The sequence below is a fragment of the Polyodon spathula genome, chromosome 24, assembly GCF_017654505.1.
Source record: "Polyodon spathula isolate WHYD16114869_AA chromosome 24, ASM1765450v1, whole genome shotgun sequence".
In the NCBI taxonomy this organism is placed as follows: Eukaryota; Metazoa; Chordata; class Actinopteri; order Acipenseriformes; family Polyodontidae; genus Polyodon; species Polyodon spathula.
The window spans coordinates 5,995,179-6,009,594 of record NC_054557.1 but is presented as its reverse complement, the minus strand read 5'-3'; the positions used below and the strand labels follow the sequence as shown (position 1 = coordinate 6,009,594).

The following is a 14,416-nucleotide window of genomic DNA, read 5'->3' as shown; positions in this document are numbered from 1 at the left end:
GAGCTTTGTTTGTATTTGTGATCACTGGGTAGCAATGGTCCCCTTTTTCTTCTGTTGAAGATCTTTTGGCTTATTTTTACTTCAGTATGGGATATGGTGATATATCAAAGACAACACAAAAAGTGAAATTTGCAGCTGCTTCCTGCGAGACACGAACAGTGTCAGTAATATTGCTCCATTCAGATATCTGGTAGTGCTCAGATAAACTATAAGAACCCAGACAGGTAAAAAAGTTATTTGTTTAATAAAGTATTTTTTTCTCTCTCTCTAATTATGTGAGTGATCTTTTATGAAAATTGTTGGGACTAGTTTCCAAAAACTTTTCTCAGCAGAAGGGTACTGGGACGCATAACTCCAGCTGCGGTCAACCACCACGTGGTAGAGCCTTCATCAACGGGCACTATCACTTACATGTAACCTGGCTCAGTATTAGAATTCCACCAGGACACAGGGCTTGCTGTGCTGCAATGATAAGGCCTCATCCTAAAGAAAACCCACAGAGAAAGTCCCTTTACCCTACACTGGGGCAATGGCTGAGATTTGGGACAGCAGCTTAGAGAACAGGTTTCCTGACCCAAACATGCTCCCAACATCCCCAGCTCTTCTCCCATAAGAGAAGTTACCAGGCTTGACCTGGCCAAGTGAGTAACCAGAATGTTTTTAATGAGAAAGACACAGGTACCTGCTTGTGTGGGTATTGTTTTAAAGGTAACCATGACTGGTGTCTGGCTGAAGTCCAACAAGGTACTTTGTTTCAACCAAGGATATAAATAACACATAACAGGTGTCAGTATCATGAAAAAGTTTCATCGGCAGTTAAAAAGAGAGACCAGCTAGACCAACAAAAAATGCAATGCAAACATATATGGTCATATGATCCACTACTAGACCCATACAAGCTTATCTTGTAGGGTAATTTCAGCCAATCAGAGGACAGCTAGCCATCCATTCATTACACAGCAACTGCAGGAATCCAAGCCAAGCCATGTAAATGTACACTCAACCAAGCAGTTATACTGCTACACTGACACTCTCAATAACTAAATAAGGTTAATATAAAGCTTTGTGACAATTGGATAAGCGGTTCTCCAGACATATGCAACAATGAAAGAGAGTCATACCGATGAATGAATGTTTGGGCAGAGAGACCCCCCCCATAGTTCCAGAATCTCATATTATTAATAACTTTTGCTAAATAATGTTAATACCAAGTTTCATGATGATTGGAAAAACGTTTCTCCAGACAACGTGAAATGTGACATTACTGTGCATGAACCACCACCTCCACGACATCACATTTCACCCCAAGCAGGGGATAATTACCCATGCACAGTTTTATCAGTTATTTGCTAAAGATGTCATTACTATACTGCAGAAATCCTGTCGCCACCTTTGACTGTTGGTTTTGTTGCAACAAATACCCCTGCGATGTTTAATCAAACACATGCAAACAGTACTGAAGATCCAACCCAGACAAGCTGTACAGAATGGCAGTACCAAGTCCCATCACTACTACAGCCAAAGATTTCATGACAAACAATTAACCGCCAGTGGCATGTTGACACACTCAGAGTTAATCAAATCAGCCCACGTCTGCTATCTTAATAAATTGGGTTTAATAAAAGACAGTTATTCTGTCTTATTTACCACAGAGAAGAAACATCCCAACACCGAACACAGCCTGACACCAGCTTTCTATTCCTCAAGCTACCCCTAGGAATATTTCAATCATGCTGATAAGTTTGACACAAATGTTAAACAAAAAGTCAATTTTCCACTTCACAAATTCTCTACTTTGGACAGACTTATCTTATATGCAGAGGGTTTCCAAGGCAACCACATTCAAAGGAATCTGTAGAATTACACAGACACTTTGGGGGAACCAGTGACATTGAGCTGTACAACACAATACGAAACAAAAATGTGAATTAGGAGTACTAATTATAAAGCAGGCGTAACACGAGCGATTACAGCATTTGTTTTTAACCTTACTAAATTAAAAGAGTTGTGCTTTAACATTACAGCACAATGGAAAAAAAGGCCCCAGTGTTGCTAGTGGAAATGATGGTGTTAAAATTATACTGTACACTAATGTGATTGTAAATGAGGTTCCTGAGGGTTACAAGCGTCACCTACAGTGGACTTTTAAAATGATGGTTTTAAGAATGCTTTTTATCGGCCATTTTAGAAATGTTTGTAAACATTCTCTTAGGTTAAGCAGTGTTTTGAAAAATGAGAAAAAAAATAATAAACCCCTAACCTCTTAAAACAGCTGAAAATGGTTGGTTGATCTGAATGGACTTAATTAATCAAAATGTGTGTTTTTACCAGGTGAGCCATTCGCCAATATTTATCCTACTACTTGACTATAATTAGTAAGGGATGGATGCTTCATATTCAACAGTAATGCAACATATTAGTCTTTTTAAACTATTAGCTTGAAATAAATGATTTGTCTGAAGCACGCTGTCAGACAAATCAGTTGAAAATGAAAATCAATACGGCCACAAGGAGAATGGTAGATGATTTGTAGGATATCAGATTATTTATAGTCTCTTCCAATATAGATCACGTTTCCTGATTTGTTATTAGGTTATAGGTTCTGTGTTATTGAAATGATTAATTCACGCAGACTATATTATGCAAACTGTAGTTCAGTTTCGCTATGGAGCTGTCGAAAAACAATATTCTTACCACAAAATTTTAGAATGCACATCTGTAGGTTTGTACAGTTGAAAGTATTATATACATATTTGAAGGCCTGGCCTCAGAAATAAACCACAATACACCTGTAAATTATGTATGACCTTTTTGTGGAAAGCAATGTGCTTTAAATTCTACATAACCCCAACAAAACACTGCACTAAACTTCAAAAAAAAAACCTCAACATGGTCTTCAAGCCAGTAATCTGGGACACCTGCTTGATGTGAGAAATCCGAGAAAACCCAGCGGAGCTAAACCAAGTGTGCGTGAAGTGCCGCGCGATCCAGGATTTGCATAAACTAGTAAGTATGCTAGAAATGGAGCTGGAAGAAGTGAGACAGCAACAGGATCTTGAGGAACTGGCACACCCACAATTCATGGAAGTCTGCATCACCCCTAACAGACTGAAAGCCACCAGGGAGATAGAAGGTCAGAACAGCTGGGTTCAGGTAGGCAGAAGCAGGGAAAAAAAGAAACTTTGTCAAACACAACCACCAGAAATCAAAACAACCAACAGATTTGAGTCACTTCAGAATTTTGATGAGCAGAACCAACAACAAGAAAATGAAAGGAACAACATCCAGGATCCCATTGACAGTAGTGACCAGACAGCAAAAAGAAGGGAGGTCATGATTGTTGGAGACTCCATATTGAGAAACACAGCAAGTTCAATTCGCAGTTTGGACCCCCTTACTACAACAGTGTGCTGCCTTCCGGGAGCCTCGGTCAAGCACATCACTGAGAACGTGGACAGGCTCCTAGAACGAACAGGAGACGACCCGGTAGTAGTCGTCCACATCGGTACAAACAACATTGGAAGAGACAGACCAAAATCCCTGCAAAACAAATTCAGAGAGCTAGGAAGGAAATTAAAAGAGAAAACCAAAACTGTGGTATTTTCTGGTATACTACCGGCACCTTGCAAAGGACCATATGGACAGCTGGAAATAATTAATCAAAACGCATGGCTGAAGACGTGGTGCACACGGGAAGGCTTCACCTATCTTGATCATTGGACCACATTCTACAACGAGGACTATCTGTATAGACGGGATGGACTGCATTTAAATAACAAGGGAACCAGTCTACTCGGAGAAAAGATCCTCGAGCAGGTTCAGAAGCATTTAAACTAGAAAGGAAGGGGGGAGAAATCAACAAAAAAACAGAAGGGAGACCGCATCAAAACAAGAACAACAACTCAGGTAAGACAACCATTAAATGTATTTATCTAAATGCTAGAAGTATCAGAAACAAAATTCTAGAACTTGAAGCTACTGCACTAACAGGTAACTATGATGTGATAGGTGTTACAGAAACTTGGTTGTCTGAGAGTGATGGGGACAAATATAATATTTGTGGGTATACACTGTATAGGAAAGACAGGCAGGACAGAAGAGGAGGAGGGGTAGCGCTATACATAAGAAACAGTCTTGAAGCCCAGGTGTTAAACCTGGACAAAGAAAATAAAACCGAATCAATACGGGTCAGAATAACGGACAAAAATTCAAAGGGCATAATAATAGGAGCATGCTATAGACCACCAGATTCAGACAGTGAGCACAATAATCTGTTATACAATGACATTAGAAATGCGTGTAGCAAAGGAGAAGCCATACTAATGGGGGATTTCAACTTCCCCCAGATAAAATGGGAAAACCCGGTGGGTAGCGCGAAGGATGAAATAGAAATGGTGGAAATGACAAATGACTGCTTCCTAACACAATTTGTCAAGGCACCGACTAGAGGGGAGGCATGCCTTGATTTAGTCTTTTCAAATAACGAAGATAGAATAACTAAAACAGAGATCAGAGAACCACTGGCAAACTCAGACCACAACATGGTCTCATTTGAAGTGTTTTTTAAATCCCCAAAAGAAATGACTAAAGCCAAGGTTTACAATTTTAGAAAAGCAAACTATGAAGGTATGAAACAGAGACTAACAGAAGTAGATTGGAGTAAAATAGAGAAAACACCCACAGAAGAAGGATGGTTGTTCTTCAAAAATGTAGTACTAGAGGCGCAAAACAATTATATCCCTAAAGTAGACAAATCTAAATGTAAAACTAAATTGCCAAAATGGTTTAATAGATCAATTAAAAAAAATATTCATTGAAAAAAGGCACTTTACAGAGCATTAAAAAAGGACCAAAAAGAAAGTACGCAGAAAGAGTACACGGAACTGCAAAGGCAAGTCAAAAAGGAAGTTAGAAAGGCCAAGAGAGAAATAGAAATGAACATTGCTAAGGGAACTAAAACCAATTCCAAAATGTTTTTCCAATATTACAACAGCAAGAGAACATTCAAAGAGGAGATTAAATGTTTAAGAGATACAAATGGCAAAATCGTAGATGAAGAAAAAAAAATAGCAAATATATTAAATGATTACTTTTCACAAGTTTTTACAAAGGAAGATACTGACAACATGCCCCACATGTCATCCAGTTCCTATCCAGTTTTAAATAACTTTAGCATAACTGAGGCAGAAGTGTTAAAGGGACTAGGAGCTCTTAAAATAAACAAATCCCCTGGGCCGGATGAGATCCTCCCAGTAGTACTCAAAGAAATGAAAGAAGTAATTTACAAACCGCTAACCAAGATCATGCAGCAGTCTCTTGACACAGGGGTGGTACCGACAGACTGGAAAATTGCAAACGTAATACCGATCCACAAAAAGGGAAACAAAACTGAACCAGGTAACTACAGACCAGTAAGCCTGACTTCTATTATATGCAAACTTATGGAACCTATAATAAGATCCAAAAAGGAAAATTACCTATATGGTAACAGGGTCCTGGGAGACAGTCAACATGGTTTTAGGAAAGGGAGATCGTGTCTAACTAACTTGCTTGATTTTTTTGAGGATGCAACATCGATAATGGATAATTGCAAAGCATATGACATGGTTTATTTAGATTTCCAGAAAGCTTTTGACAAAGTCCCGCACAAAAGATTAATTCTCAAACTGAACGCAGTTGGGATTCAAGGAAACACATGTACATGGATTAGGGAGTGGTTAACATGTAGAAAACAGAAAGTACTGATTAGAGGAAAAACCTCAGAATGGAGTGTGATAACCAGCGGTGTACCACAGGGATCAGCATTAGGTCCTCTGCTATTCCTAATCTACATTAATGATTTAGATTCTGGTATAGTAAGCAAACTTGTTAAATTTGCAGACGACACAAAAGTAGGAGGAGTGGCAAACACTGTTGCAGCAGCAAAGGTCATTCAAAATGATCTAGACAAGATTCAGAACTGGGCAGACACATGGCAAATGACATTTAATAGAGAAAAGTGTAAGGTACTGCACGCAGGAAATAAAAATGTACATTATAAATATCATATGGAAGATACTGAAATTGGAGAAGGAATCTATGAAAAAGACCTAGGAGTTTTTGTTGACTCAGAAATGTCTTCATCTAGAGAATGTGGGGAAGCTATAAAAAAGGCTAACAAGATGCTCGGATACATTGTGAAAAGTGTTGAATTTAAATCAAGGGAAGTAATGTTAAAACTGTACAATGCACTAGTAAGACCTCATCTTGAATATTGTGTGCAGTTCTGGTCACCTCGCTATAAAAAAGATATTGCTGCTCTAGAAAGAGTGCAAAGAAGAGCGACCAGAATTATTCCGGGCTTAAAAGGCATGTCATATGCAGACAGGCTAAAAGAATTGAATCTGTTCATCCTTGAACAAAGAAGACTACGTGGCGACCTAATTCAAGCATTCAAAATTCTAAAAGTATCAACTACAAGATCTGGTTTGAAAGGTAGAATAAATAGGGTATAAAAAATTAAATAATTCTCTCACCCCACCCATGTATCATTCATGTTTCATTCATTCATTCCTCAACTGGTTTCCAAATCCTGCTGTGTTTCTGTTTTTCATTACATCTTTGGAACTTTTGAGTCCATAGTAGCATTTTCTCTGTGAAGACCATTAAAACACACTTCTAGTTAGTTCCTCATAAGGGCTTTTTGCATTATCAGTGCATGACTATGATTAGAATTCTCACCTTCAAGATCTTGAAAGCTTCCCTGTAATTAGAATGGACTCACTGCATTGTGTTTGCAGCAGTAATTAACTCAGCGTGCCCGTCACGACACAACTGTCAGCAAGAAAGCTCACTCAGGTGTAAAGCATGATATGAATAATCAAATGAGTCTCAGTCTCTTCATTTTAGTATTAAATTGATGATGCAAAAAACTTTTGTGTGCTCAAGTAACAAGAATAATACACTAGGTAGGTAAAAAAATGATTTCATTTTGTACATTTACTTTGTATAACCTTTTCTCTTTCAGTCATCACATCTTGGTGACTTTTTAAAACTCAAAAGTTTAAAGCACCTCTTAAAGCATGTCTTATCTGTAAGTACAGCTGGTGCACCAGAGTATCTATAACCTGTCTGTCCCAACTGATGTAAGAAACACCACACAAAATACATTTATTGCATCCACTGAGGTAGTGTTGCAGGGGGGACAGGCTAATGGTCACACTCAGGTGTACCAGCTGTACCTAGAAATGTTTCTAAGAGCTCTATTGCATTTGTAAAATAATAACCTTAAAGACCAATTTGGTACATGTATGCAAGATCACAGCTATCTTATCTAATGTGTTCTTTGCTGTTTAGACCTGTCACTTTGTATATCATTTTCTTTCATCGCATCCTTTTTAATTTAGTTTTAGCAACCTGCAGTCTTAATAAAGCTAAACTAATTTTAAACTGTATTTAGGTGTAAGTCTGACTACATGGAACTGCACAGCTTTAATATATTTGGCAATAACATAAACACAGAATTGCAGATAAGCTTGATGAATCGCTTGTTAGGTAACAGGCCTCAGTTATCATTCAGTTGCGCCCTGCAACACAGAGAGCCTAGACACAGAAATACATTTCCGGAGGCTTTCAGATTGAGACACAATTCTATTCATGTAATACGTAATAAGAGTTTCACAGTTCAGCTGTTTAAGACCAGAAGGCTTTTTGTCTTTGACTACACCACCTATTGAATGATGCAGAAGCAACAGACCCACCCCCATACAGAAAGAAATTAAATTTTGGGGTGTATTCAACTGATGTAAACTGCCACTGGTAAAATCAAAGAGACAGTAGAATATTATGACCAAAGTAGACTCCAGTCAAACTGCGCCTTTTGTCTAAAAAAAAAGATTGCGCTGTTTCTTTAAATCACACTGCAGAGCCAGGATCAAGAATCTATCATCTTCTGTTGCTCAATTCCTGCATCACAACAGCATCCACACCCGTTTAGCTGTGCAGGCAGTAAATACTGTATCAGCTAATATCCCCCTGCTGGTAATGTAAGAGAAGTGACGTCTCTCTGAGCTAGTCATTGGTATTGCTAAACAAGCATTTACAATACGTATAGTCTGAAAGGATGCCGTTCTTTATATCAACACTTCTTACCTAATATCCTAGCTTGTATGTTTTACATGATTCACTATAGCTGTTATTATTTATCAGGCTTTAATAAAGTTGTATTTAAACCACAGGGTTCTGAAAAGCACCTAAGCGATGAATATCTGAAATTTAAAAACGACCACTAGGAGAGTGCAATTGTAATTTCTGCCTTCTCTGCAACTGGGAACTGTGAGTTAGAATGAGGAGAATCTCAATGTAACATCATAGCTACAGAGAGGAGACAGGAATTACCCCCTAGTGGTCATTATTCAAACTGCAAGCATGGTAGATTATGATTTAAGCAACATAATATAGAAAACACACATCCTAGGGTATCACAGGTGAGAAATTAAATATTGTGAAATGTAGGTGGTTAGGTTATCCCTTTAAGTCTGTCCAAATGCATTAACATTCTTGTACATTGAAGAAAAAAGTAGAACTGGAACAGTTTTCAATAGGAAAAGTAACATTTATATGGAATAAAACTTAAAATGGTGAACAAAATAAATCTCCCTATGATACTTGCATGTTGACTTCATATTACACATGTATAGTTCTTTTAAATTAGGACGCACTTCACATCCAAACTCCACATTAAATTATGCTTCTTTTAGCAGCAGCTTCTATGTTTTAATGAAAAACAATCAATAATACAATTAATACGCTGCACTTGCTTGAAATGTCAACCACTATGGCCTATATAAGAAGCTCAGAGTAATGAAATACAGTTCTGTAATCCAAGTATGAAAGGAGACTGATGCCACCTTTTGGTCTTAAAGGAGTACTACCCAAAATATGAAAATCAATTTTATTACCTCTCATTAGCATCTGCATGTTGGTAATTACAAAATTAGAGCTATCAGTAACATAACACAAAACAAGCCTATAGCCTTAACTCCACTGTGTGCTCATGTAAACCTGTCAGTCTGACACACAGTCCAGACAGAAGGACACCCAGTTTCTGATACTGATGCTCAACGGTTTGTAGTAAAGACAACCAGTTCTCTGGGAATACTGGAAATATCTGGAACTGTTGGATAACAATTGCTCCCAGATAAGGATCCACTCAGTATCTTGTGCTAAAGAAGGTTATCAGCAAGTGGTTTACTATTAGATACATGTACCAATGTAAGTGGACACACAAACATGCACAATACGATCACATGATCGTTTAATGATGGGCTATTTTTTTAAAAGACAAAAATGAAAGGAGACAGGGAGGCTATGTATTCATGTCACCCATAAAACATTTTGTGAGACTACAAAGAGCTATGTTGTGCTTGTGCCCTTACATACCTCTATTACAATATAATATATAATGTAAAGAAAGTATCATAATACACAATTAATCATTACACTCAATAACTAAAGAAGGGCCCTATCCTAAACAAGCGTCACTATAGTAGATATCTCTAGATATATGCAAAACTACACATCAGCATATAGCTGTGATATGCATCCCAAGCAGGGAAACAAACACCTTGCTTAAACTGTTTCATTCCACAATAAACACAGAGAGAAAGAGCTTGGAACTCTGCAATCATCTTTTAAATACAACCAACCATATAACGTAGGCACAGGGACCTTGTTCTAATTGTAGACTGGATTCACTTTTTGGAAGATCCCTGAACAGCACATTAATATACTCAATTTTACTGAACAACATGTTCACAATTGTAAAAATGTCATTGGTACTGGACAACTGTGTTGCTGTTCCTTGAGTAGATTGTATGCAGCACACTTTTTATACAGTAAGTACTGTTACCAGTAACTGACACCCTTTCAATAATGAATAGACTACTTTGCACATGTAATCAGTTGTACTTACAGTATTGTGAGACCCCCTAAAAACATAAACCTGAAATCGGAACAAGCCCACTTATAGGCCAGTATAAACATGATTGACAAGTGTATGCATACGTTAAAATAATTGCGGCAGCTAAGCGAGGTTTTATTAAATTACCATGTCAGCTCTTTAGTTTCCTTCACCTGTCAGGTTTCATTGTCTCCAGTAAATGGGTTTTCAGCATCAGTGTTATCAAATCTAACAAGTCAAAAGCAACAAATGCACAGCTGCCGCTTCAGCTCTTCCGATCTGCCTCATGCCGGCCAGACCTACATGCACCTTACTGCTAAACTGTTTACTTTTATCGTTTTACAGGGTGGTCCATGATGTCCTACAATCGTACAATTATAAAAATGTGTCTTACCTACTGTGGTAGATCTTGCCCTCTCCTGCAATGTAATGGTCTTGACACCAAATTACCCACATTGAAATATCTGGAACATAATTTGGAAACAGCCACTGAACTCTGTAGCTCATTCAGCCTTACCAATGATCCTTCAACAGTGGGGTTTTTATTTCATCGGTGCAAACTGGGAGCTTCCACAGCACAGGGGTTGAATACTTATGCAAGCAAGATATTTCAGTTTTTTATTTTTCTTAAAAATATTTCCCAACATAAAACCAATGTTACCTTACAATAATTGATTCTGAGTTTCAGTGTTTAAAAATAAAATATCAAACAGAATGAAATTTCAATGTACTATTTGTAATTAAGTAATATGAGAGAATTGGTCAGGGGTCTGAATACTTTTGCAAGGCACTGTATATATTTTGAACAGTCATATTATAAACGGTTAACTGTTTATTATGTGCCATTACTGGTTTTAGGGCAGCTCCGGTACTGTTTTTATTTGTCACTGCACCCCTACTAATAGTAGAATAGTAACCCAGTGGTAACATTTTCAGATTTTGACATATTCGATATTTTGAGACTTATTGTAGCACTTACAATTTAATCGATATAAAATACAGAATTAGCATTTTTCATTTTTAAGTAGGCAATGATAATGTGTTCATAATTAATGGTTTCAATTATGTTTCTTAATATTAAAACTAGAAACTGAAATTGGCCACTATCATGAACTGTTGAATTAGAATTTCAGTCATCTGACAAACACCAGGGTGGATTTTACAAGAACATAAATAAGAATATTTACAAACGAGAGGAGAACATTTGTCCCATTAATGCTTGTCCGGTTCCCAGCAGCTGATTGAACTCAAAACTTTGTCAAGTCGGGTCTTAATAGATTCTTCTGCCCTCTGTCCTAAGTCTCCACCTCATTTCCAACTATGTCCGCTCTGGTCCTAGTTACTGTGCTGCCCTTAAAGTATTGGTTAGGGTTTGACAACTCCTTCTACGATTTTAAAGAGTAAAATGTTCTAATTTTGTGCAAGGCTAAACTTTAAAGACTAAAATGTTCTAATTTTGTGCAAGGCTAAACAAATTCAGTTCCTGTAACCTTTCTCAGCTCATTCATATCATAATAGAGATTGGTTTATTTTGTTTCTGTTCATATAAGTTAAGGTTCTAATTTATGACTAATGCCTTTACTTTTTACCTGTAAATCTTCCACATCAATAGTCTCTTATTACAGGAGGATGGGATCTTGCAAGGCCCTTGACCAGTTATCATTAAAACAAGAAGTCTGCCTGCGGCACAGCTGGTAATATCCTGTCAAACATTATGCTGTAACCTGATCAGATGTAGCTGAGTAAACTCATTTACATGATACATTTCAACCCAAATAACTTGTGCAGCCCTGGGAATGCAGTTCAATTGCAGGAACGTAAATACCTGTCTTCAGATCCCCTTGATGAATTAGTCAGTCACGTAGTGTGTAGTGTGAAGCAATGGGGGAGCAATGAAATAGAAATGGCACAGTGACCCACTAATGCTTACGGTTACTTGACTTTTAATATATACAAAATCCAAGCTGCAATCCTGTTATCTGGAACAATGATTTGCAAAGCAGAAGAAGAAGAAGAAGAAGAAGAAGAAGAAGAAGAAGAAGAAGAAGAAGAAGAAGAACTAGGTGAATTTGATCAACTCAGACGTTTAGGCTGTCCTCAAGTTATGAATATTAGGTCCTCTCCCTATGTGTTCACTCGCATTTCGTTAGTCGATCTCCTATCTTCTGCCTTCGTTTAATTTGGAATTTTCCAAGGGTTCGGACTAACTTCAGACGATTTTAGGATCCAGTTCAATTAGGAGGTTATGAATGTCTTCGATTCCTTCTGTCTCCCTCATTTCATTCAACGTTGATTTATGGTTTCGTCATTCTCTGATTTTCGTCGTTTCGTGGTGTAAGCAAGAAGAAGAAAAAAAAAAGGTTTCTTCCTTCTGTGAGTGAAAATTAAGCTTTTAATTTTGTGCAGGCTAAACTTTACAAGTCTTGTTTCCATGTCTCTAATTTGTCTCGTTTTGTGCGGCTAAACGTATTCAGCATTTCCTGCTCAGCTTTCTCTCCGGCTCGTATATCAGTTAGAGCTTCAACCTTATGACTTAATCTCTTTTTCCTGTTACCACATCTTTAAGTCGTTGTTTGCCAAACGTCTCTGTGGATAGGTTTCGACTCTCTTTAGCGTTAAATCTCGTTACGGATCGTGGTCCTGCGGCACAGTTGTAATATCCTCGTCCGTCGCTTAGTCTGTAACCTCTCTCTTCTCGTTTCTTCTTCGGAGAAGAAGAAGAAGAAGAAGAAGAAGAAGAAGAAGAACTATGTGCAGCAACAGGAGGTTATGAATGACAGATCTTCAAACTCTTGCGATACAAAACTTCACTGCTTGAATTTAATTGTGTGAGCTCATAATCTCCTTTACCCCAGTTTAAGTGATTACTAAGGTTTTGAAACCCATTTCTTCTCATTCATATTAACAGCAGGAAGGACCAATGGAAACTCTGCTCATACTGTTAACAGTAGATAAAAATAGATTTGAAAACCTTGGTGAGCAATCCTTCAATGTCTAGCACTCCCAATTAGCACAGAAGGGAAACCCCTTCTCTGATAGAATACAGATATACATTAATTAAACGACGGTACTGTTTAAACCAGTTTAAAGTTTCATTTATGATTTGTAATTATTAACTGCTCTGGAATGACATCCCCCAGATTTGGATAAGTACTTAGTCTTGAAGGTGTTAATAAATTCAAAAGAAGATCGGAGATATATAAATGTATTTTGGACTATAAAATGTGTTATTTGATCAAACTTTGCGATAAGAAGCCCATTCAGACCGCTTTACTGATTGGTTTAATACAGTGTGTCAACACATAAGGTCAACATTATAGGACAATTTTTTATTGCACAAAATTTGAAAAGCATGATTACAAGATGAACAAGTATAAAGATATATTATTACACTATTATATCTAAAAGGCCGTATTAAACACGTCAAGTTTTTCGATGGGTTTCGTGGCTACAAATGTAGCTGCTAATGTACCACCTCCGGTGCGCTGTCCAATGTACCGAGCAGTAAAAGCAGTATATGGGTGCAAACACTGGGGAATTGCACAAGTTCCTGTTTCTGTAACAATTAAAGGTTGAAATGGTTCTAAACATACAGCTAATGTCACATTTCAATTGTCGTTTCATGTCAGCAATATGTTACAATCACACCATTAACAAAAACGACCGTCTTCGATAATCAACACGATAAGGAAGTTTCGCGTTTTATTATTGTTTAAATTATAATGTATGTAATTATCGTGATTTTATTTCACAAATCACATCGGTGTTATCAAGCAGTATACTTCGGCCCACCGGCCCGCAGGTCCCACTTTTAATGCAGCAGTCATAATGAGCTATTCAGTTTTATCAGACAACAAGCATTGCATGTTTGCGGTAAACTTCAAACACATACATTATGATTATACTATAATACACTCTAGACACCCCAATAAACACCCCGCTGTTTCTGCTTCCTATAGCTATCCGTACTTCCAGCAGGAAATTAAATGCAATACCCTCTGCACCTCCCCCATCTGCTTTCCAATACAATATACACAATTGATTACCTTTTATAGTCAGATGAGAAAATTCCACCGCTGGCTGGATCATGTCCATATTCTGGTTCCCCGATATTGGAGGAAGCCCCCTTTTCATCGTTATAAGCAGAGCTCGCAGACATTGCTTCAGCTTTTCGCATGGAACACGATGATGGAGATTGTGCAGAGATGGGGCTTTGACTTGAATTAAAGAGACAGAACACCAATTTCTCTCGGCAAAAAGAAACACACACTCGGTATTGGGTGATGTCGAGATCACGTGACGTGAAGTGGAACCCACAATCCTGTCTGCAGGTTAGAGGAGGTATATTGTTTTAACAGAATTATTTTCTGTTTTTGAATGGTGCAATTGGAATTGCAGGGTTCTTTGTGTACACAGCAGCACCAGCTACCGACATCAGGTTTTATCTTCCTGCTATATTGCCTCGAACGGTGGTTG

General features: G+C 37.7%; 1 protein-coding gene across 3 annotated transcripts in view; it reads right to left on the bottom strand.

Moving 5' to 3' along the window:
* The window catches only part of LOC121299324 (AP-3 complex subunit beta-2-like), a 60,827-nt gene extending 46,677 nt beyond the window's left edge, over positions 1-14,150 (bottom strand). For all 3 annotated transcript variants that reach the window (XM_041227013.1, XM_041227012.1, XM_041227014.1), the window contains exon 1: positions 13,987-14,150. In XM_041227013.1, coding sequence (XP_041082947.1) covers positions 13,987-14,117 — 131 coding nt within the window. In that variant the 5' untranslated portion in view covers positions 14,118-14,150. The remainder of the gene's footprint in view (positions 1-13,986) is intronic.
* Positions 14,151-14,416: the final 266 nt, after the last annotated feature.